General features: G+C 44.9%; 2 protein-coding genes across 3 annotated transcripts in view; one reads left to right on the top strand and one right to left on the bottom strand.

Moving 5' to 3' along the window:
• SCAPER (S-phase cyclin A associated protein in the ER) overlaps window positions 1–24,703 on the top strand; it is a 195,531-nt gene that overhangs the window by 19,468 nt on the left and 151,360 nt on the right. The gene's annotated exons all lie outside the window — the stretch shown is intronic.
• Window positions 1–24,703, bottom strand: part of PSTPIP1 (proline-serine-threonine phosphatase interacting protein 1) — a 42,716-nt gene that overhangs the window by 10,208 nt on the left and 7,805 nt on the right. The window contains exons 2-11 of one of the 2 annotated variants that reach the window (XM_015872761.3): window positions 22,533–22,633; window positions 19,342–19,416; window positions 10,299–10,333; window positions 9,150–9,256; window positions 7,256–7,318; window positions 6,431–6,529; window positions 4,517–4,562; window positions 3,757–3,836; window positions 1,031–1,129; window positions 832–928 (exon numbers count right to left, since the gene is read on the bottom strand). In XM_015872761.3, the coding sequence (XP_015728247.1) occupies window positions 832–928; window positions 1,031–1,129; window positions 3,757–3,836; window positions 4,517–4,562; window positions 6,431–6,529; window positions 7,256–7,318; window positions 9,150–9,256; window positions 10,299–10,333; window positions 19,342–19,416; window positions 22,533–22,633 (802 nt within the window). Of the gene's footprint in view, window positions 1–831; window positions 929–1,030; window positions 1,130–3,756; window positions 3,837–4,516; window positions 4,563–6,430; window positions 6,530–7,255; window positions 7,319–9,149; window positions 9,257–10,298; window positions 10,334–10,507; window positions 10,932–19,341; window positions 19,417–22,532; window positions 22,634–24,703 lie in introns of those variants that run through there. The other variant, XM_085515864.1, reaches the window with a different exon arrangement.

Genomic DNA, 24,703 nt, shown 5'->3' with positions numbered 1-24,703 from the left:
CTTGTACTGCTGATGTTTGCACCTACAAGATCCATAGCATGGAAGGCTTTTGTCAATATACAGCTTTCTTATACCAGTGTACCTTGTTCTGTGTTCTGAATGGAAGTAAACTCTCTTGTGACTCCTGAGTCAACATTGAAGGGGTTCCTCTTTGGCATCTCAGCATGGTATTACAGCAGATTGTGTAAGTATACAGTCTGTGTACACAGATTTAAAAAAAAACAAAGAAATGGAAGAAGAGATCATTTCAGAATAGAGATCTATCATCAGGTCAGCTGACGACGAGATGAAATAGGGAGTTTTCTGTCCTTTTACAAAGGCTGTGAATCTTTGTTTGCTTCAGGCAGTGCAGGCATTCACTCTGTAAATATCTGATACTGCTTGTTGAAGTAAGAAGGTGTGGTTTGTTTCATCATGTGAAATGTCGAATGACCTCATTTTTGTTGATGTGTTTGGAGAAGCCCTATCCTGGAGCAGCAGGTTTTCCATATAGTTCTGCTGTTAGTTCTTCCAGTCCTACTCTCCATTTCAGCTCGGAGATTTTGATCAATAAAGTTGATGGAGAGGATTCTTTTGGGTTGAGTGGACAGTCTGTGACCTTCACATCACTACTGCCTACTAGGACAAAGCCAATTTCATTCACAGTTTTCCCCAGGTGGGGTCATGCCCCTACACAAACAACGTCTTAAGAGGAGAAAGTATTATTCCCACAGGGGGTGGGAATGCATAGTGGGAGCAGAGAGTCCTTCCTTTGGCTTTCCCCAGTGGAGTGGGCTGCCCAACCACATGCTAATGGCTGATTCATATGTTAAGACCAAAGGAAATAATTACCTGGGGGTTGTGTTCCTGTCATTTTACTCTTAATGAAGTAGTCTATGTCTGACTCTACGACGCAGTTCTCCAAGCTTACCCGGACCTCTTCATACAGCTACAAAACAGAATTCAAGAATTTAATATTTGACATTTCATGTTCCAAAGGACTCCTGCAGTTTGTCTTTTGCATGTGAAGCTCCCTGATTTTGGCCCCTACCTCATCATCCTTCACGCACTGCATAGAGAGCTGGTTGCAGTGAACCCACAGTGAGTTCCGGAGGATGGTGATGCGGTCACACTCCTGGAGCTGGAAAACCTGAAGCCAAAGAGATGTGAAGTGGTGTCACGTTAGTTCTATTGCAGGCAGTGACAGTTCTTAAACCTGCAAACCATCTTGAAGGAGCCTTTATGGAGGACAGCCCTTTGGCTACTGGAGAAACACTATCTACTTGCTTGTGCCCAATGGTTTTTTAAAGTTATTGTTAAGAATGAATTATGTTTTGCAGACGAGTGGGGTAAAAAACAAAACAAAAAAGGCAGAGGAAAGGAATTGGTATCTGGGTTTGAATGCTGCCTGCTGCCAAGGAGTTCAGAGTGAGGGTCCTCCTTGCCCATTGCACTGGAGTCTTCAAGTGTAGCAGATTGCTGTCATGAGGGGTTGTATTTGTGCTAAAGGTAAAGCCAGAAATATCCATCTCTGCCATCCAAAATGTCTTACCAGACTTCCCCTTTGGAACTATTTCAGACTCTCTGAGGTTGCGTTTGCTCATTTCTAAGGTTATTTTCAGGGTAAAGGTAAGGTGTTTTTTCATCTCTCTACTCTCCCTCATCTGTCTAATTTATTAATGTTGTACAGCTGGCTAGATGTACAGAGAGTGAAAGGAAAAAACCCACAGGATAAATATGCACTGAGATGGGGGAAGAGGCAGATAAACTGTCTTGGAAAACTTTAGAAGTTGTTTTTTTGTTTTATTTAAGTTCCAGTGTTAGAAGTAGTTTTTGGTAGTCAGTTTTTGGTTTTCTATGAGGTGTGAAAAGCTCAGATGCTTCCAGCCATCTGTTTCCATCTCCATTTGCTAGTAATTATGTCCAGAACACCACGAAATGTATGCAGCATTCAGCAGAATACTTGGGTGCGCTGCCTGCCATCGGATATCTTACTTAAAGATAAAAAGAGTCAATCAAGGGAGAGCCAGCTGGTGTTGGGACCAGTTTCTGAGAGAAACAGCTTATTAAGAGAACCTGAAGGGTAGGGAAATTCGTAGTTTGCTGTCCATGCAGAATAAAAAGCCTATGGACAGGGCTGTTCAATGGGGAATTTTCCAGGTAAATGATGCCCTTGCAGGAAATGCAGCTCATTGTAAGAGAGAAACAGAGTGACTTGGGGTTTGTCAAACCCTTTGCATTATGCAGCTGCATGCTGTGTTAGGCACATCTCTCATGCCATCAGCTTGTGTGACAGGCCTGCTTGTGAATGTGGGCTGCTTGTGCCAAGGAGCACAGCCCGGCCTCACAGTGCAGCTTGTTCTGGTGCTTGTACTTGCTAGCCAGGATCTTCAGGCTATGGGTATCCCATGCTTAGCTACAGACCTTAGCACCTCCAGCTTTTGTGCTGTGCAGCTACAAGTTTGGGGTCTTAAGCTGATTTTTTCCATCAGTTAGCAGTTTGAAAGGTCTCATGAAATCTGCTCATTTACCTACAAGTGCTTCTTAAAGGAGCGGTTAGAAGTGCCGTTCCTTCCTGAGTGGCTGTTGGAGCTGGGCAGTGTGCAGGCCGCAAGCTCTGTGGGCTGTAATGAATTTAGCCACGTGGGAGAAACAGTCTTCCAGGTTGTGGAATGTTTTGCTTGTTTACTGGCTTTTTAAGAGGGGGAAATTGTGTATCTTGGGAAAATTAAGGCTTGGCAAAGTTTCCATAGAAAGTTTGCTGTGGCAGCCGTGGGACTTTCCCAGTGCTCCCAGGTTGGGAATATTTAAGAGGAAACAGAGAACCAGAAAGCTATTTTATGTAGGAGGAAAACCCGAAAGAAGTAAACATAGCAAAACCATACTTCAGCAGATGGCTAATGTATCTACAGGATCATTATAACCAAGTATGTGTGTCAGATCTGGATGTCAACCAGTCCCTTAGAAACCAAGTGCTAATCTCCTTGTCCACAACAGAAACAGACCTCCCCCAGCCACCATCCTTCAGTGGAAGAGATTAGTTCTTGGCAGGGAGCAAACGTTCTCAAAGGTGAATGTAACACGTGATGTGAAACATACAGGCTACCCAGCACTTTTGTTTGCTCTACAATGATGCTACAATAAATACTTTTTTTTTGCTTAGTGTAAAAATGTTACTTTTAATCTCATTTGAACTTTTGTGATATTTAACAAACAAAAATGGAACAAGCAAAAGCTGTTCTGTATTGGAGCAAGAAGCCATTCTGGAAACTTCTCGCAAGACATAATTTGGAGGGAATGTTTGTTTTTAATGGACTGTTTTAGTGCGTTTTGTTTCCGTTCTGAAATTCATCTTTTAAAAGTGATTTTTCGGATGTTCCCATTAATCTTCTACTGAAAAAAAAGCAGCTGAGAAACAATCTTGTCTATGATAGGGGATCATCGTTAGAAGTAGCATCTTAAGTTGCATTGTGAGTGAAAACTGGCAAGAAATGCAACTAGATTGTACCAGTTCATATATTGCTCTATTTTTCACACCTCTACACTTATTCCTTTCCTCTGTATTTACTTACACATGCTGAACAAACAAGAAACGTGGAAGTGAGGCAGCTATAACTATGTCTGAATCTGCTCTAGATTTTGTAGTGTTCTTGCAAAGACTCGGTGTAAAGCAAACAGCAAAACCCTTGAGATAATATTTGAGGACCTAGACGGGTATCTGTAAGTAGGATAAAACAAAGAGCACGTAAATACATTGCTGTAAAAGTCAATGTTTACCTCACAGGTTTTAATATGTTCCTGTTCCCACTCCGTCCTGGCCTTATCCAGCTGTTCAATGTTCTGTTTGTACACATTCTCTGTAAATACAGACACACACACACAATAGAAACCCAACAGTTAGGCAAGAAAAATGATAGTCTTCCTCTTTTTCCTCCTGTGAGGATTTTGCTGTGGCTCTTACTCTGTTACACCCCAGGCCTGAAATAAGTCATGAGGATGTGTGAGCTTGAAACTGATGGTCAGTAAGTGCACGTGTATATACGTGTACATATATATGGGGGGATTATGTAAATAAGAAATATTATAAGAAATAAGGCCATGTCCATCCTCTGACTCAGCCAGTCAGGTAAACCATGAGCTGTAGTAAACTTAAATATGAGCAATGAGGGCCAAACCTGAGCTCATGAACCAGCTCAGAGGTTTGCCAGCATTGTCTTTTGGGCCTAGGACAATAAGCGTCATTGTGCTTTCAAACTTGCTTTGAGAAGAGCTTGGTTTTTTTTGCTGAGTGAAGTCCTTAAAGATAGTCTGCTGTAAAATCTTCAATGACAGCATGAGACTTGCACGTCCACAGGCGTGAAAATAAGTGTAGCTGATGGACAGGCTTGCTTTTCTCTTCACTGTGTTATCTTTGGGTAGATGAAACCTGACTTCAGATGGGTCTAGCCCACTTGATTTGATTGATGCTTTCAAAATTAGCATGCTGGTAGATCTCTGCTGAGAAAAAATGTTGGTTCTGTTGCAAATAGAGTATCACCTGCTTCATGTGCTGCATCTCTGCATTGCTTGGCTTTGTTCTGACTCTGAAACAGGAAAAGAAACACTTCAAATTAATTTCTACCCGTATTTTTTGCTCCTGGCACAGTGTTCTGCTGCCTTCCCCCCCTTTCCCCTTATAGAGTTAATGCTCCAAGCTCCAGTTCTTGGCTGTTCCATCTTTAGAATCATAGAATCATTTGTGTTGGGAAAGACCTTTTAACATCATCAAGTCCAACCATCTGCTCTGTTGAGCATGTGCTATAGAGAAGGAGGGAGCAGGATTTCACAGGTGTAGACATAAGTCCACTGACTGCAGGGGAAAGAAATGTGGCAGCTTATATCATTCTACCAAGGGATCCCTGCTGCAGGAGCACAGTGCTAACATGCTCCAGCCCAAAGCTTGTGTCTGCTGTCCAGGTTACTTTCTAGAGTGTCCAAAGTGCTTTTCCAGTAGATATTTATAAGCAGAAATAAATGTCAGTTAAAAATATTCGCCTCCCAAGCTCCTCGTGCAATGCATATATGACAGGAATACAGCCTTTAAAAATACTTTGCAAATGCCAGACTATTTCCCATAACAACTCAGAAGACTAAAAGCTGAATTCACTCTAAGCAGGGTTTTTTTGTTTTGGGTTTTTTTTTTTTTTATTCTGCAGCTTCCAACAAATGAAAATAAGCACGTTATTGACAGCTCTGTGCTCCCAGGTCTTTCTGCACAGATGGTGATGACAGTACATTAATGCACAGCTCTAGAAAGCGGTATCACACATTCTTCCCTTCTGCCCTTCAAAGCAATGCTCAGGTAGGGGTTCTCATGACCATATTCCTCCTCACAGCTGGCTGGAAAATGTGTAGTAAACTGGAAACATCAGCTTCCTTCTCATTTTCTTCCTGGCCCAATTGTTTGCAAGTGCTGAGCAGAATTAAACAGCTGGTGTTTCTTGTGAGATGCCTCTGTGCATTTCAATTGTGTGTGGAAATAACAGCAAGGAAGTGCCCTGGGATCCTTCTGAGTGAAAGGAGCTGGGTCAGATTTTGATGCCACTGAAGTTACTGAGAGTTGTTCTGGCGTGATTTCAGTAGGTCCAGGATTTCATCCCTCCCATTGCCTCCCATGGCAAAGCTGGGAGGTTTAATTCATCAAAGATTAGGGAGGGTGGGAAATAAAATGGAAACTTCTGATGCTGTTTTTAGTGTTTCCTCCCCCTTCTGCTCCTTGAGATGATTTTTGATCCTTTTTGCTTACACTGCACTGATTTTATCGAGCCAAAGGGAGTTCATTTATTTTGTTTTCTCCATCTGTTCTGCTGTAAAATGTTCCCATTAAAAGTTAGTGAATTGTCAGCTACAAGTATCAGAAGATGCAATGAAGGACAGCAGTGCCTTAATTTCCAATGATTTATTTTTGAGTTGGTAAATTTAGATGAAATTAAACTAAGCATAAGGAGAAAAATGTAGAGAGAAAGATGCATTTTAATGTAAGATACTATGCCTACTAAATGTAAGCAACCAAAAGGCGAAGCTAGCTGCGTGACATCCATCTGACTTGCTTCTTTCTTATGAATGATTTGGGGGGAAATTCTCATTCAGATTGCTGTCAGGATTTACAAAGCACTTAGGTCATAGCCTGGGATTAAGAAAACTATTTGGATAACTCAGTCCCTCCCATAGCCCGCCACAGGACAAGGTCAGGGATGGCAAGCTCAACTGAGCAGTCTGTGAAGGAAGGCCCCCTTGGGAAGGTGCTTCATTCCCATTTTGATTCTAAGGGGTTAATTAGAAGGGAAAGCAACCCCTGGCATCCTGTGGAATGGGCTGTTCAATTAGTAGTGTTCTGTTGAACCCGGGAAAAGGAAAAACAGCTTTTTCCCTTTTAAGCATCTGCTGGATAGGTCTGTTGTGTCTAAGGTACCTTTTCTGTTTGCTTCTGGTTGCCTGAAGCGCTCATCCGCTCAAAGGACTGCTCAGCCTCATCCGCCTCCTTGCACTTCTGTTCGTAGCTCTTCTTTGACTGTATCCAATTGAAATGAAATCACATGTGAGGCTTTGGGTTAGGGAACAAGGCTGGGCTGTCTCAAGGCTCCTAGAAGCTGGAGTTGCTCATCTGCAGCCTAGGGGAACAAATCATCACCCAAGTTTTGGCCAAGGAGAGAATTCCCCATGACACCAGGGAGATATGCTTGTTAAAAACAGCACTGAGAAGCTGTAGCAGGGAGGCTGGCAGCAGGAATCAGACCCTTTTCATACAGCTCTGAATTTCTTTGCTCTGTACCAGTGCTGCCAGCTCCCTGCCCAGCTGGTCAGTGCCACGGGTGTTCTGCACAGATGCAGCACAGGCACTGTGGGTGCATCCAGTGCAGGGAGACCAAGTTAGACCCAAAGTTTCCCAATGTGCCAGTGAGGACAGGTTGGTTGTCACTTCCCCAGCATGGCTTGGATTGCCAGGTGGCTGAGCCAGCACTTCAAGCTGTGAGACAGAGCCAACCCCACATAGGGAGCTCTCTCAGTAGAGTTCTCAGAAGCAAATGATATCTTTATTTGCACCAGAAGTACTCCCTGTCTTAGAGCTTTACTTAGATTGACACTGCATGTAAACACAAATAGTTAGTACAGTTCCAGCTGTAGCACTGACAGGTCTGCAACTGTTCTTCTTTAGAGCAGTTTTAGAGGCAGATTTCACCCTGTCTCAAACTGGTGAGTTTGCACTGAGGAACCTGCAGAAAACCTCCTTGCTTACCTCCATAGTTTTCTTATAATGGGACAACTTGCTCTTTTGCATGCGCTCCATTGCAGACTCGTACTGTAAGAAACACACAGGAGTGTGAGCATTTCTTTCTTTGGACCTTCCCTCCTTGCCTGCTGGCAGGATCAGGAAAGGCGTTGGCAGAGTCTCTCTACAAGCCACGTGCCTGTGCAGAAAATGACTTCTCTCTGCTTTTGTAACTGATGGGCTTCTCAGTGGCACAGAGAGCATCAGTGTGTCGGGTAAAAAAAAATAATCCAAGATAATTCTGCTTCAGTGCTTTCCATTAATAGCAGAGAGGATGGAGGCCTTCATTCTCTCCCTCCCTCACCCCTCTTTTTTTTTTTAACCTTAAGGAGATTAAATAGTGTAACACCCATCAGTGCCCATCAGCTCTGCTTGCAGAGCTCACTGCTGGCCCAAGAGCTCGATCTCACGTCTTTGCAGACCAAACCACATTCTCACCCACGTGGCCAGCAGTAATTGTCCATTTTGAACCCAAACGGTTCCTGTGTAATTTATATTTCATTGCTTCTGATAAATTTATGCTCTATGCAATTTGATTTCCACAACGTAATCTGGTCGGCAGTGCTGGATTTTCTTTTATAGCTCTAATTCTGTTATGCCCAGCCTTGTGTGACCATGAGATATGCTCCTATTTGGCAGGGCATGGGTTTCTTCAGCCGGACTTCTGGTCCTTTGATCTTTATATTCTGCTCAAGCAAAACTCCCTCTGGGGTCACCCAGAAACGTGCTTGACATCAGGCTCATAGCACAGTCCCGATGGCAGCTGCAGCAGAGCCAGCACAAGCACAGAGCAGTGTTATGTGAGATCTCCAAAAATGCTGACACCTTCCAGTATGTCTGATGTTTGCTTCCTCACAGCCATGTGCTGAAGGAGAAAACACTTTGCAATGGGTCCCAAGACTCCAAAGGAGTTTTGACCATTTTTTCCAGGCCCCTTTAACAGTTTCTGTTTGAGTTCTAGACTTACTGTTTTCAAGCAGGAAGAAGCCTCTCTTTGAGGATCCTAGTGATGAGGTGGGATGAGGGAGACAAATGCTGATGACTGGGTGCATGCTTTGCATTTGTGACTTGCTGTGCGCTTCTAATCTCAGTAGCAGCACTGCTTTTACCCCCTCATATTCAAAGTTCTGTGCTGCTCCTGTACGTCTGGGTTGTAGACATGAGGATGTTGCTGCATTGGACATTGCTCATACATGTTTACCTTTACTAATAATGATCTAAGGTCGGGGTATTTGATTGTGCCATTCCCTCAATCACTGTTTTCTGTGATGTCAGCTCTTTGTCTTCAAGCCCATGGAACCAGAGGTGTGAGAGTCGCTTGTCTCCATTGAGAGCTTTTGATTTTCCAGGGATTTAGAGCCAAATGAGACCACGGGGCATGAGATAACTTTGGATGTACTCTGAGTTTTACTGCACAGCATCAAGTTGATGCTATTCCAAGTATTTGGCGTATGTGCTGCATTCTGCCTAACAATCATTATTCTTCTATGATTTTAGATGCTTATGTTATCTCTTTCTTTTAGCACGTGTTAGAGATCATGCCGGATCATGCCAAAGCAATGCAATTAGCAAGGATATAAAAAAGAGTAAAGGGTGGATTAAGTTCTTACATGAATAAGAATAGCATCAGCAGTTACAGCAGAGGCAGTAAAAGTGACTAAAGCCGCTGTCTCCGGAGTTCAGAGCATTACTTAATTTCCAGCTGGGATTAGAAAGAGGCTTTCAGTCCAGTGTATGGAGACAGAAGGGTACACTGGGCACATTTCATCGTCTTTTGCAGTATTCACAGCGTATGGCTGAAGAGAGGCCATCAGAATGTACTGCTGACCCAGTCTGTATCAAAGATTAGTGAGTTCCTCACCTTTTTCCTTTGCTCCTTCTGCCTTTCTCGGAACTCCTCTATTCCTTTCAGTTCATCCTTCAGCATTCCTGCCAGCTGGATATGAGAGTTTCCAACACTTTCAATTTCTAAAGCAGATCAGAATTCATGTGCAGTCAGTGGAAAGGATTTTAGAGGTGAAGTCATATTATTCAGGAGATATTTCTAAAATCTGGCCTTCAGCAAAGAAGTACATGTGGAAATACAAGGGGTTTGACGTTCCTGAGGGTGCTCAGAACCTGAATAGAGCCTGCTGAAGGTCCTTTCAGTGCTCACAAATGATGTGGGCAGGATCCCTTGCTGCAGAATTGGAGCACTGGCTCAGAGCAGCTTTAGCAAGTGTAGGATCTCCCTGTATTTCTTCCTAGCCCCACTTACTCCAGCCTCAGGTGTTGTGGTGCTGGGGGAGGGCCTCCATTTTCCCTCTGGTGTCTGCCTTCCATCCACTGTGTTCTCTCTGCTCATGGGAGCTACTTGCCTCCAGCCTGGCACAAATGTCAGCAAGGGAGCTTGCAAGCTGAGAATTTCCAAGGGTCAGCTAAGCTGGATTGCATTTCATAGCATCTGACTGATGCTGTTTGAAGTGGCTGGCAGCTTCTCTGCATTTGTCAGCTTTGGTGACTCTGAAACGAAGCCCTGCACTTTCCAAAACCATTGAGCTTCCCCCTTCCAGGCTCTAAAAGTACCTTAATTCACCAGCTGCTTCTGAAAGAGTGCTTTTGTTATCTAAACAGCAGGCACCAGTACCCAGATAGCGCTGTCCTATTGGCTTATGACTGTGTGAAAGGTTTTAACTCTGCCCTGGGCTCCTTTAGAAAGCATCCTATGTGGATGTTAGTGTCTTGTGGAGGAGGGAACAGAGCTGGTATTTTGCAGCTTGATCTGGACAAAAATAACTTGAGGAGAAAGCCATTTTCTGTGCCTTCAGAGGCTGGATTCAGTGCCCAGACTTGGAGGAGGATGTGAGTGTGTGAGTGAATGTGCTTTCCCCCCAACCTCCATGCTAGATACAGGAACTGACTGGGACGGAAAGGTTAACAGTATAAGGGGGAGAGGATGAAGTAACCCAGAGGGTGCCAGCGCAGTGTGTCTGCCTGAACCTGGGTCACAAAGCAAGATGTGAATACTTACGTTGCTTGAGCTTCTCAAACGCTGCCTTCAGCGTGCTGGGAGATAAAAAAAAAAGAGCACTTCATTAGCACAGGCTTCTAAGGATGGCTTGGGAATCTAGAGGCAAAACTGCCCCTCACAGCCAAAAGATCCACATGGAAATAAAGCTCTTAACAGCCTTGCAATATAAACTGACCACACTAAGAGATGAAAAAACATCAACTTCTTACCATATGAAATGCAATAAAATGCTCCATGAAGCAAGGAATTGCAGAACTCATACTCGCCCTATTTTTTCAATGGATGCAAATCAAGTGAGTGAAATAAAGACGGCCAAGGGAAACTGGGCTTTGTAGCACTAGACTGCAGAGAAGTCAGCCCCACCCCCCGTGTAAGTGCAGCACCGGCGATCGCTTCCTCCTTGCTCACCATTGCAGCTGGAGCAGCATCCTCCCTGCTGCGCTTTCCTAGCACCCCCGCGTGGTGCGGCTCGCTCGCCTTTGGGAGATGCAGAGAGGAGAGCTGGGGGAGCTGATGTTCCCAGCGTGAATTGAATGTGCCGTGCTGTACAATCAGCTCTCGGCACTGGGCTGTGATGTACAGCCCGGGGAGGAGCAAACACTGATGCGGTGCTGCTCACCTGGATGGAGGTGCATGGCTAAGGCAGCATTGGGATGCAGGACATGAAGGAGTAACTATAGTTCACTTGATGTCCTGGCTTTTAGTCCTTTTTAAGAAGGCAGAGTGAAGACCAGCAGAGAGCAACAGCCCAGCCTGGGCAACAACCCTCCAGGATCTCCTTGTCTGAACCGCAGCTATTAGGGGAGCTCAGAAGAGGATAAGAAGATGCATGTGTCTTCACAGCCATGTGCAGATGGGCAGGGAAAACCTGCATCTCTTGGCCTGCTCCAGGAGACTTAAGAGGCTCATGGAGGATACAAATAGGTTAATTTAAGGTAGCCTGCAATACCACATGGTGAGGCATAAGTAAAGTGCTCAGGTGATGGGAAAGAGTGGATCTGTCCTCAGCAATAACTGCCCTGCGATCCACTTCCAGATCTCTGCTTTCAACAAAGTGTGGACTTTCCAGTGGGAGGTGGAGAATGTGCCAGCAGCATCAGCCCAGAAATAAGTAAATACTGACGTTTTCAGAACAGAGGGCGCTTGCAAGCCACACGTACCAATGTACGTGCTGTGTTCATCTCTTTTTCCCAGAGATCTATTCGTCGGTGTTGGTGATTCAGGTTATACCAAGACTGAAAGAGCTGCTGTAATACATTCTGAAAAGCAACTCATCCTCAGTACATATCAAGGACAAAAGCAGTTTGTTGTTTTTCTGTCATTGTTTCCAGGCATCAGAGCTACCAGAGTAGTTAGTAATCTTAAGCTATACATGAAGCTTTTCTTATTTGTGCTGGCTCTCTGTAAGCATTAATCATTAAGCATTAATTGTCTTGTGGGACAGCAATGCATCTGGCTGTGAGCTGGAGAGATACCTGCCTCATGCACAGTCTATAATTGCTAATTCAGAAAGCTCTGGTCTCTTGCTCCTGGTCTGAGATCCAACCAGCCAGTTCCCCATTTACTGCTTAGGGTAAGACCACAGTCTGCAGGTAAACTGAAATAGACTTAACCCGTTTCCTTCCTTATTTTTAAAAGAATTTTCTGAAATCAATCCTTCAGACCCCTTATCCTTACGGGGCCTGGAGGGGTAGCAGATATATCATTGTACCTAGTTATGTGTGCAGGAGGGTAAGTAAATCCCATCTGGACCCACAGAACCAGCAATTACTCCTTTATGACTTGTGGGCTGCAGGGGCGTGCTGGCTGCAGCAACAGTTCTGTAGGTGAGCTTTTGCTGCAAGGTGCTCTGATTGTATCAGTGAAATACATCGGTTCAGTGCTTTGAAGGGTTTTAGTGGCAGCACTTCGTGTAGCAGACATACAGGGGGATTTTAATTTAGATGGCCCTCCTGTCTATATGGTAAATATGCATAGAGTATACACAGTACTTATTACCCATCCCATTCCTCAGTTCTGGTGTTCCTGTGATAATTCTAAGCACTTCAGCTACAGGCAGCACAGCACATAGCAGCACCCTATGGGCATCCCTGCATGCGGGCTCCTGCAGGTGTCACAGCAAATTTACATGAATTCACCGTGTGTGTTTGTTAAGGCTTCCCCTCGGATGTTTAAAGATTGCATTTGTTAAAACGAGTTTCAGATATGGACAGGATTGCCCCTGAGTCTGGAATGATGGGGGACAGCCAGCCAGAGCAGCAGCTCTGCAGCAACTCCTGGTGCTTTTTGCCATCTAGTGGCTGAAACGTTCTTTGTTTGCTGCAGGATCTCCGTACTCGACCACAGAGGAATGGAGAGGCTGTTGTACCTTAAGTCTTTGTGGAATAGGATGCTGGGGCTGCCAGGGAGTGTGCTGCAGATGTGGCTCTGCTGCCTTCTTTACAGCCGAATGGCTGGATGGCACCAGAGGTGCAGTTAGCAGAGCTCTCAGTGGCAGCGCTCTGCACGCTGTTGCACCACTATTTTTGTGCCACCGATGGTTTGGGTGGGTATTTCTGTATCCTGTCTCCTCCCTCACCTGGAGTCTGATCTGAGTAACTCATAGAGTCCCTTTAGGTTTTGATGCAGGAAGGTGAAGCACAGGCTCTTCTAAGCGGAAAACCACAGCTCTTTTTACATTTCCTTTGTGTATTTTTTTAAATATCGGCTTGGTGAATAGAAGTGGAAAATAACTCCACCTTCCTTTAAAACAAAATCATCTTCTTTTCTGCAGGGTTTCACTTTGACACCAATGCGATCTACGCTGTTCTGTTCTTAGGGTAACATGTCTAACATTCTTTCTGAAGCTGGGAGAAGTCTGTGCCAGTTGGAGCTCACAGAGCAGTTTCCAGCAGTCCTGTTCCAGCTCTGCCTCTGGTAGCTTAGCTTTACAAAGTGGCTCTGAAGCCAATGTGCTGCCAGTCCCTGCTGAGGCCACAGTTAACATCTCTATCTCCTCCTGCCATATAGGGCAGACCCAGTGTTGTGATATTATTGACGCTTCTTTCTGTAAAGCCCAGTGGTGGTAGCAGGGTGTGGAGAAACAAATGCAGATGCATCTGCTTTCCATTGCTTTGTATTTGGACTCTCTGCGCTGGGTGCAGATGTGGAGGGTGATGGTTTGCTTTTATGCAGAAAGATAACAACTCGCTCCCAAGTCCTAGGCAGGCACGTAGCAGAGTACGGCACACAAGAACCTTGTCTGACAATGTTTAGTGGAGATGTGGTGCAAGCAAGGAACTCATTTTTGCCTAGATGTTTTCTTGTTCTCTGAGGATTTATGAGCAGAAATGCAAAGCCACCCAGTGCAGCTGGAAAGGCTTGTGTGCACTGAGTGTGATGGCTAAGCCAACTCCTAAGAGGAGGAAGGGTATGGGCAGCTCTTTGCTCTGTCCCCTGCAGTCCAGCAGTCAGTCTGTCTATGAGCTAGTTACAGCAAGGCACTACTGTGAGTCACGCCAGCCACCGTGCAGCAGGCTGAGCTCTGTGTTGGCTTGGATGGAGCTTTACTTCTGTGAAAACAGCACCAAACGTGCAGGGTTCCTCTAGTGCTGCAGTGTGTCTCTATGCATGTTTTGCATTTACTACTTGCTCGAGTACTTTCACATGAGTGGCAGAAATAGAAGTGGCCCCAAACTGACTGGAAATGGGGCTGCATCATGCTCAGAGCTGGTCTCTGCACTAACCACACCAGACTTTGCTGGGACAAGGGAGCAAACCAGAACCCTTAGGACTTATGATTATCTCTGGCATTCAAACCAATGGACTAAAATCATCAAAACAAGTTAGGTACTTTAACATAGAACTAAATTTCCTCATCTCCTGGAAAGTGAGCAGCACAGCTCAAAGCCACTTGTCCTCATCACTGGAGAGCTTATCTAGCCTGGGTTTAACGAGATCTGAGCAGAGGCTTAGGTCATTCATGCACATGCCTGGATTTGTTTTCATAGCATCCTGAAAGTTCAGAACACACATGAGTGTATAAACCCTGTACAGCTTCCAAACTTTCCATTGCAAAGTATCTCACGATAGAAGAATGTGACCTTCCAAAATGATTTTTTGCCTCTGTTCAGAAATGCTTGCTTTGTGAGAATAGAACAAATGTTTCCGTGTATTACATGACAGACACCCTATATTTATACACAGGAAGCAGCAGCCTGGCATTTTGTTACAGATGCCCTCACCTCATGTTCTCTGAAATTGCAGAGAAGGGCAGAGCAGGAACAAGCTTGAAGGAACTGCCCTTTCCTGAGGTCTGAAGGAGATGTAAGGGGAAAAGAAAGAAGGAAAAACAGAGGAAATCATATACATGAGAAGAGACAAGCAGGGCAAATGACAAATATAGCTGTTGTCAGACTAGGCAGAATTTAAGCAGCTCCTACGTGTTTACATCAGTTGTTTTACAGGGGAGACGAGTTCCCAGAGGCTCTGTTTCAGCTGAAGCAGAGGACGTGCATGAAAACTGGGCTCTGTAGTGTATTTTTGCTCTTATTTTTCTTTTGCTGAAGAGTCGCCCAAAGCTGTTGCACAGCAATTCCCAGTCACCTTGCAGGATGTTTCCTCTCAAAGGCGTGAGCTCTGCTGAGAGTTCTCTATTGTGTGTCAAGGCATCGAAGATTTTGGTCTCTGTTTATAGCTCAGCTGAAAATCCCGCTTTCTGTGTACCCGGTCCCATATGTGCAGCACAGAATATGGAGACTATAGAAATATATGGCAGTTTAAGCATTGTAATGTGTAGGTCCCTCTCCCTCATTGGCTATGGGTGTAACCTGGCTTTTGCTGAGAAAATAGGGCTGCAGCTTTGTAATCATCTTATTCGTAATTTGTTTAATAATTAGAGACTATGAAACACTGATTCATGTATATGTGTGTGTGTCTGTATACAAGCTAAAAAAGTGGGTTAACATGACTTTAAACTTAACATCAAGTAGAAATGAAGACATTTGAATGCCTGCTGTAGCTTTACAGGGGGGTTGGACTTGATGATCTCTAGAGGTCTCTTCCAGCCCCTACAATTGTGTGATTCTGTGGTTCTCTCCTTTAGCCCTGAGCTCCAATAGATGAGGTCTATTTCAGGGCAGCATCCATCACTCTGCTGTGGTCCCCACACCTTACCCACTCCTCAGGGACTGCCCTGTCCCCTCCCAGGTCTGACCCACTCCAGTGTTACACAGAGATTCCATGGCAATGCCTCCAGGTACTTGCTCTCTTCCAGCCCTTTCACTCCCAGGTTGCCCATATCTCTGCATATAACGTGCATCCACAGCTGTGCTGGGACACCCAGTGATTACCTGAAAGAAGCAGTCAGCCCTTTCCTTCCTTTGATGATGTTATGCTGCTCAGTAAGGCCCCAAAGGATTGGGACTGCAGCATACCAGTACAGATATGCCTCAAGAAACCCCACTGACTAGAAGCTAAACTGCCTGTCAGGAATGTCTCATCTAGCATGACAAGTGTGGTGGGGCAAGTTAGAAATGAACACAAAAAGTGGTCCTTAATGGGCAAGCGCAATCGCTTTGCTGTAAGACTCGGCGGCTGCTAACATGTTTTAGGGTTTTAAGAACAAGCTACAAGAAAGCTCCGCTGGGGGCTATTTAATAAAAGCTGCTGCTGGTTTGGCAGCCTCTGACCCACCAGGTATTAAGATTATTTAGGAGCAATATTTTGTGGATCTAGTGTTAAAGACAAGATACTTGGCTGAACAAATTTTGATGTAAGCTTGTGAGACCCTTCTTGCAGCATTACAAGGAGATTTAAATGAGTATTCAATTCACTGCATAGCGAAGTGAACTTGCCAGGGCTTTCAGCAAATGCTAAGTTAGATCAGATCCGTGCTGTGCGTCAAAAGGGGATTTCTCCCTTTCCTATAGGAAGTAGCTTCTACCAGCTGCAGTGCTCAAGGCAACAGCAAGCAGGCAGAATGCCTACAGCTGCTTGAATTAGGCTGTGCTACCAAGTGATGGTGTGCCTTGGCTGTTTGCAGCCCTTACAGGGAACTTTCATTTCTTGTGCTGGAAGCTGCAGTGTTTGTTTGCCATGCCCATGGTAACCAGCATCAACTCATTTTAGAAGCACCGCCTTTGCTTTCTTTAAAAGAAAGAAGAAAAACAAAAGGTTGTGGTGGCACATCTCCCCCTCTGAATTTGCTTTGATAGCAACCTCTCTCTGCCTGTAGGCTAATCGAAGCCATTTCCTCTTCTGGTGCTAAAAGAGCAGTGAGGACCTGACAGAAGAGAATTGCAGCTCTGTAAGCCTGTAGGAGCTTGCTGCTGAGGCCCCATGTTCTTCTCCAGGACACCTTTCCTATTGGGCACACACAGGGCAGTCAGAAGGGTATCCTATGTACCACCCAGAACCCAATGCATGTGCCGATGCTGGGAGAGCAAACAGCAGGCAGTATATGAGGTGGAAAGTCAACATGCACTGTCACCTGTGTTCTTCTCAGTGCTGCCATTACGTTTCCATTACGTGGCTGTAGCCTGGGTTTGCTGCAGTGGCTTTGCCCCACACAGGGAGAGCTTCTCACCTTGGTTTTGTGCCACTTCTCTCCTGCCCTGCTTTCCCTAACGGTGCTGGAATGATGGGAGGGTTTTGGAGTCAATTCATTGGGTTGTTTATAATGCACTCAACAGAATTAATTGGCCTTGCAGTTGTTTCTCTTAGGTCTTCTGTGTGTTTTCTGACACTGGAAGTTTATGGGCGGTTGCTGGGGATGGATGATCTTCCTTTTCTTTATCAGCCTTTTAGAAGAGTACTGGCACCTTCCTGATATTAAGAGCCGCTGGAGTGTGAAATGATTTCCCGGGAGAAGTGACAGAATGCCTTAGCAACAGAGATATTTAAAAGATGACTGAATTTCAGACCAGAGGATAATTTCGCATTAGCAAGGAAATGAGTAAGTGATCTAAAATGAGTAATTCTTGCTCCTCTGCGATACATTGCATGGCACAGAGTGTTCTGCAGCAAAAAAGAAATGGAAGCTGCTTTGTTCCTGGTGACTGCCAAACACAAGTTTTAGGGACTAATGCCTGCACAACACCTCAGTTAGACTTCATTGGATAAATATTGCTACCCAAGGATACATACAGACATCTGGAAGTCCTTGTTCAGCCTGCCAGGTACCTATAAAACTACTGGCATTCAGTGTGCTACCCAGTAGTGGGGGCCATATAAGGGGTAATGTGTGGGGCCAGCTGTAGGGCAGGCCTTCCAAGCTTTTCTTTTTGTTTTTAAAGGTAGTACATCTGTTCCCTCCCTCTGGTGTCTCCAAAGGACCAGCCTTGGGAGCAGTGCTGCTTTCAGTGACATATGTCATCCAAATAATTTTTGACACCGGGTCCAAAATTTCAAGGCATCAAACCTAATAGTTCACTTCCATGAGTAGTTCCAGCCCCAGACGGATCCTCTGTTTTTTTCTCTGATTGTAAAGCACTGACTCTGGAAAAGTGTCATTCACTGTGCAACTCCAGAAGGACGCTGAATGACAGAAAGCCAAGTGTGCTCCCTTTGCTTTAGAAACAGGCACGGCGAAACACTTGCTGTAAGAGCAAAATAATCTGCCCAATGGTGGCCACTACCCGGAGCAGGCATGGCGTTATGCAGACATAGCAAGTCAGCTCTGCCATGTGCCCTGTTGGTATATTCAGCCTTCTATCTATGCCAAGCTACAAAGCTTGGATCAGACCAGATCTGGGCTTGGTTCCAAACTTCCTCCAACTTCAGGGGAGCATGGGTTAATACCCAGCCCTGGGGCCTGGCTCTGCCTATGAATGAATCTACTGTGATGCCTTAGAAAAAAACAGGCCTGTGAGTTATCCACTAAGTCACAGAAGAGCAGCCAAAGCTCTGTGTCTGAACGTGTTTCCTTTACCTGCCCTGAACAGCCAGTAAATAAATCCAGGTGGAGCCTTTTGGTAATCCTAGATTGCTAATCTGTGCATTTGCTTCGGAGAGAAACCACCTGATCTTAACTTGCTCTTTTAATTTCCTTTCCTCTGATTAAGTCTCCAAAGTGAGACATCAGGAAGGTACAAATTTTCCCCAGCAGCACCCAAAGCACAGTTCAAAGCAAGGCAGAGATGGGAGCAGTGAGAGACTTGACTGTGCTCTGGACTTGAGCCTTGGTGCTCCTCATTACCAGGCCTTTGGATTAATGTGACAGTTTCCCTGCCACTATGGATGTGCCACCAAATTGATAGCCAGTGCTCAGGGGATTGCCTACAGCTTGCATGTCCTGATGGTGAAAAGGTTTGAGGTCAAGTTTTCCAATAAGATATGAGCAGGAAACTGTGCTTACACAGACACAGAGTGATAAATAGTTGTAAAAAGGAGATGGCAATTAAGAAATGAGATATAGGGCAGATGAGGGATCAATAAAGCTGTTTTGCTTGGATTGAGGTCTCTTTCAGGCCTGTCTTCTGTGACCCCAAATATTCATCCTTTTCCACCTTATTACTGTATTATTACTTGTTACATTAATGACAAATACATCTCATTATTGCTGCTACCATCAGTAATAGCAGCAGTTTATCAGCAGTGTTTATTAAGTCAAATTCTGTACCAACATAAATCTTCCCCTCCCAACACGATTTAAATGTCATCTAAACTAGTAGTGCTGGAGACAGTTAGCTCTGCTGCAGCCTGTCAGGGTTTACTAACCATCCCAGACCTGCCAACCCACCATCCTAAGCTTTTACTAACAGCTTCCTTTCCCTTTTTCCCTGCTAACTCTGCTTGCTTTCAGAAGCTGTTAGCAAAGCTGAAATGAATTTGTTTTTATCCAGCAAAGACCTATTGGCAATTCCCAAAGGAGACATTCCAGGTCCTGCTCTGAAGAATTGTGGTGGTTCCCCATTTTTCCTACAAAGCAGGAAAAGTAATTATATGAAGCATTTCCTATGGGCAACTCATTCATGTGAGCAGCTCATGACCCTGTCTGAATGCAGCTGTTTGATATTGCTTCCAAAACAAATGCATTAGTACCAGAAACTGCAGAATTCCTTACTTGATTTCTGTTTGTCCTCCTGCTTTTCGGGCAATTTGAACCAGCTCCTTCCCGTACCTCTCTTCTGCTTGAGCTCTGTTAAAAGAAAAACTTACTCAATTTCTCCTAGTGGTAGCAGCATCATGTTTACAAAGCTCTTCTTGTAATTGCATCTGAGGTAGGAAATATGAGAAATAGCATTTCTTTATTTCCTCTATCTTCATTTTCTCTGTCTCCTCCATTCCAGTGCTAACAGTTACCTCTAAAATATTTCTGGTGAGCTATTTCTGGAAGAAATGAGGGTAAAGAAATGCTCATCTTCATGGCTTTGATCAGCCTGTGGATTCAGCTAGAAGATGATGCATAAGATGAAATGCAATGAAGATGCTCAGGAACCTCTTTTGCAGAAGAAAACTAAAATGTGATGGCTGACTTGGTGGCCAAAGTGAAAGCTGGGAGGGAAGGAAGAGTGAGTGCCAAAGGATCTCTTTAAAGAGAGGTTGTGAGTAAGTGGGAGGTGGGAGTAGTAGAAAATTACTTGGAAATGTGAGATGCCTTCTTGAGTAGCTGCACTGGAGGCAGAGGGGGAAGTAGCCATGCTGGTTATAAGGTGAAGTCCATCAGTTTGGGATGGGGGTGGGACAACAATGTGGTGCAATGCCTCACCTAATGGGGAACTGTAACTCATGACTCAGGAAAGCGGTTCTGTTTCTATGGTTAGTAAAGGAATACAATATCTTGGCTGCTTTCCCCTCCCCCAACTCTAGAAGCTGTTTCTCATCTCTGTCTGAAAAAAATACGTTTTTTTTTTTCATACAATGTTTTAAAACCTGTGTGTAAGGCCAGGACAAAGCTGAGTTTTCAGCCTTTTGGCCTTTCTATAGCTGCTGAATACTGTCAGATGGTCAACAACAGATAACAGCGTGGTTAGGGTGATTATTATTTTAAGCTTTGCTTAAGGTAAGTCCAGTTCTCAGCAGGGATTTCAAAGCATCCTGTTGGCTTTTGAGCCTTAGCCTAGGCTGCTTGGAGAAGCACATCGTTTGTGCAGAAAAGGGATTGTAATGCAGGCATCATAAGTGCAAACCATGCAGTCCCGCTGCTTTGTTCTCACACCTGCCTTCCTGCTCAGGATAAAAGCTGTAGACTGAGCTCAAGCAGTTTGTTTGTAGGACTTCTGTTACTGCCGCGGGGAAGCTGTTTGTGTGCATCTCTGAGAATATCTGACTGCACCTTTGGATGTCCCTCAGTGTGTGACACCTTGCTTGCAGCCAGCTGGGCTTGTGGGCTGGTGGCTATGGTGAAATCTCACATGCAGGTTTGCGGCTTTGTATGCAGCATAGTGAGGCAATTGAGCATAGCCAAAGGTGAGCAAAGGTAATTGAGCAGGGTGGGAAGCTGAAGTATTGGTGCAGACAGGGCAAAGATGCCAGCACTCAGGGCAGCCCTTGTTGAAATTCTGGTACCAAACCCATGACACAGACAGCGGGCCTGTGTACACTCACTGCAGTAGTTTGGGGTTGTACAAACACTCATGGAAACACTTGTTCTTGCAGCTTTCATATCTGCAAAAGGACTCCAAATGTATTTTTTTCTCCTTTGTGGAAAGCCCTTTCTTGCCTCTACCACAAAGGAGGAAGAAACTCGTCCTGCAACTCACAGAAAAGCCTCTAATACGTTTTGAACCACAGGCAAGTGTAGCTTCAGATGTGTGCTGCAGTGCAGAGCCTGCCTGAAGCCTGCAATGCAATTCTGATTCCTGTAAGTTATGAGTCACAAAGGAGCTATTTTAAGCAGATAAAGTGAAGCTACCGGCAGGCTGATGTGACTTCAGGACTCTGTGACATGTGGCAATAAAATATGCTTCCACTGGTGATCGAGAAAAGCAATTCAAATAGCTTTGGATTTTGATGGGAGACTCTCCACACTCCGAAATAATGAATTTTCAGTTTGACAGCTCACATCCCCGTGAAAGTTCCACTGCTTGAAAAGTAGCCTTTAGAAAAGCAACCTAACACCACAGAACTGGATGGAGACAGTGTGGGAGGAAAAAGGAGGCTGTGGCTGGGGAAAGCAGAGAGATATCCATACAGAGCCAGGATCACCTGCTCAATGTGTAATTCATAGTGTGGGGGCTTTCTAACGGGTCATACATGAGTTACATGCCTCACACTGCATGTCGCTGCTGTTGAAACTCAGCCACTTTAAAACAGAGCCAAATCTAAAGCTTTGTTGTAAGCCATAATTACAAAAATGAATGGCAAAGTTGGAGCAGCTGCGTAATATTTATTTTCTCAGCCAGAGAAGTGTTAGCTGTGCACAGCTGTTGCTGAGGGGCTCTGAGAAGTGGGTAAGGATGGAGATAAACCACACTGCTGTTACTCAGAATCTACTGAGGTGGGCAAATGATGTGGGCTGTCCTGAGGGTCTGGGAAGGGCTTTTGGTGGCGTCTTGCAGAGCTTTCTTTATATTTGAAAAATGACCCTTTTTTATAGTTACAGGAAGCTGAAACGCTGCATGTGGCCACAGCGCATACAAAGAGAAAGAAAAATGGCCAAGTCATTGGTTTCCTGTTGAATGTGGAAACTTGGTAGAGCTTCTTGCTGTGGATGTGTGTTCTACTATAGTATTATTTTGTTACCCAAGCCTTTAGCTCTGGATTTTTTTATTGTTTAACCCCTCTCTTCTCTCCTTAAACTTTGGAGGTTCCTTTGGATCATCTGCCTTCACAAATTATGTCAAAATGCTGGAAAATTACCAGTGGGAGAACAGTTACATTCATATACTAAGACCTGCCTGTGGCAGGGGGTTGGAGCTTGATGGTCTTTGAGGTCCCTTCCAACCCAAGCCATTCCATGACCAGACAACTTCATGTCATGGCCCACCTCCATCACTCACCTTGTCTCTTCCTTCATAAGACATAACTAGTGTAAAAATCTCATTTATTCTGTTTTGTTTTCAGAACTTTATACTTGGAGCTGTCAAACAGCCCTGAGCAGTACAGGGCCCTGAAATGGATCGCCATCTCATTGGTTCATTTGACCACATTTGATCACTCAGCAGCCGTGACCACTTAAGGATTCACCTCAGTTGGGCTTTTCTAGGCAAACCAGTACCATTACTGAATTCAGCAACAGCCTTCCTGTGTCTTTCCAGATGCAAAGTCAGAGACAAAATTGTGTCTGTTCAAACTTCTTTCACTCTTTCTCACCTTTGCTTAAGCAAATCCTCCACATCTTTGCACATCTTCCTCCCATCCAACAGTCGCTGTACGAGCACCTCAAAGCCGGTGTGTAAGGTGAACTCCTTGCACTGAAGGCAGAAAGATAAAGAGATTAGAAAGTTGGTGCACGAAGCTTACAGGTTTAGGAGACAGTTACTGTCAGTCATCTGAAATGAGTCATATTGCTGGAAAATCCAAATATACCTTTAGGTTTGCCCTGGGCAGCAGCAGCCAGAGCAGAGCTAAGGGTGCTATAAAATCTTTGTTTAGATGCAGGTTGTTTGATAATAATGAAGTGGAGTGAGTCCCAGATTTTGCTGTGCCAAAAAGCTGCCATTTTGAGGACCTCATGCTCAGCACTGGGTGTGGGGTTTTTGTGCAGTGGCCCCTCTTCCTATGCATCAGTCACCTCACCACCTGTCCTGCTTTCAGCTGGTACAGAGGGTTATTTTTCCCTTCACAGCATCTGATGTGTTGCTATGTTATGGCTTTGAGAGTAAAACAGCACTTGATGCCAGGCCAATGTTTTAGTTGTTGCTGAGCAGTTCTGGCAGGCAATGGACTGGCTGGACATCAGTCAGTGAGCGGTGAGCAATCGCTTGTGCGCCACTTGTTCTGTGTGTATTATTATCATTTTGTGTGTGCTATTATCATCACTATTACCCTTTTTTCTTTTTCTGTCTTATTATCTCAACCCATGGGTTCTACTTCAGGCTTTTCCCATTCTTTTCCCTATCCCCCTGGGGCTGGAGGGTGAGTGAGTGACTGTGCAGTGCTGAGCTGCTTGCAGGGTAAACCACCACCACCACCACCACGGGGCTCTCAGTAGGAGTGATGTGCTGTCTAGATGCAAGGTGACACCCTTGGCATGTGCAGTGGGGAGAAAAGAAAGAAAGGATGATGGTTCACATGGCTGTACCAGCAAAGGGTCTGCTCTACAAAGCCAGGCAGAACAATAATGTAGATAAAAGGTGATGGAGAGCGTGCAGTGCACCCACTCTTGTCACTGCTGTAACAGTACTCAACTGATGATGGGATTACATGTGCTCATCTGACACGTATAATCACCCTCCATGAAACAGGATCTCAAAACCAAAACATCCTTTTTCCTCATGTTTCTAATGGCTGGTTACAGACACAGGTCCTAAGAAGCAATCTTGCTATGAAATACATGAAAGGAGGAAAGCAGAAAGGTTCTTGCTAATACCCAGGCAATTTTATTTTTATTATTCGAGAACTTCTCAAGGGCAGATGGCAATGCTGCTGTAAAACCTCTCATTAATCACTCACTCTGCCTGGCAGAAACCACTCAGATGTGCCACAAGCTCGCAGCACAAACATGATGATTGCATGTTTCCAGATGCAATAAGCTGCATCCCATGGCTGTGTACACAGCTTCCTTGGCACAGAAATGCTGCCCGGTGGTTATTATATGGGTCTGTATCAGCCTGGCAGGCAGGCATAGTGCTACAAACAACCAACAGAAAGTGAATAGGGCTGAAAAGTGAATCATGTTACTTTGCTGTTTCTGTTCAACCTATCTCTATACAACAAATGCTAAAATTCATTGTCTTTCTCCTAGTTCTTTTAAACTCATGCAGATGGTGTAATGAAAGAGTAGCAAATTCTATACATCACTGAGCCCCCTATATCATTATCGGCCCAAGCTCGCTCTCTCTTCCTCCCCCAGCCACCCACAGATGCACCATGGGGTCTGCCTGCTGGCCAGCAGTCATTCTAAGGACCTCAGAAAACTACTAATGGACTCGATTCAGCCATTTGGACATCTCGTTCCAGCCATAAAAATGCAAGGGGAAGAAGTCGTGCCATTTGAAAAACTGCACCAGGGTCTGCTGTGCCTTGGTGACCGAGTGCATGAATTTGGCAATGTGTCTAAGCGGAGAACCTCACTTCTGCACTAATAGATCCTTTCAGAGCTGCGCTGCTGTGGCTGGTCCAGCCATACCTTCTTGTTGGAGCTCTGCACATGGCCCTGCCTCCCAGACATGAGCTGCTGGGTTTGCATGAAGCACAAAGCAGCCGCTACCTTACCCAACAGCTCTGCTTCCTGTTTGCTGCCTGCAAAGTACGATATGAATATGTTGAAAACGTATCTGCTTTCTCTTACCCCAGGCTCAAATGCTATCAGATACCTTCAG

Source organism: Coturnix japonica, chromosome 14, assembly GCF_054131305.1.
Source record: "Coturnix japonica strain WE chromosome 14, WE-NBRP24, whole genome shotgun sequence".
NCBI lineage: Eukaryota > Metazoa > Chordata > Aves > Galliformes > Phasianidae > Coturnix > Coturnix japonica.
Note: the sequence above shows the minus strand (reverse complement) of the source record. Positions and strands in the feature narration are given on the sequence as shown.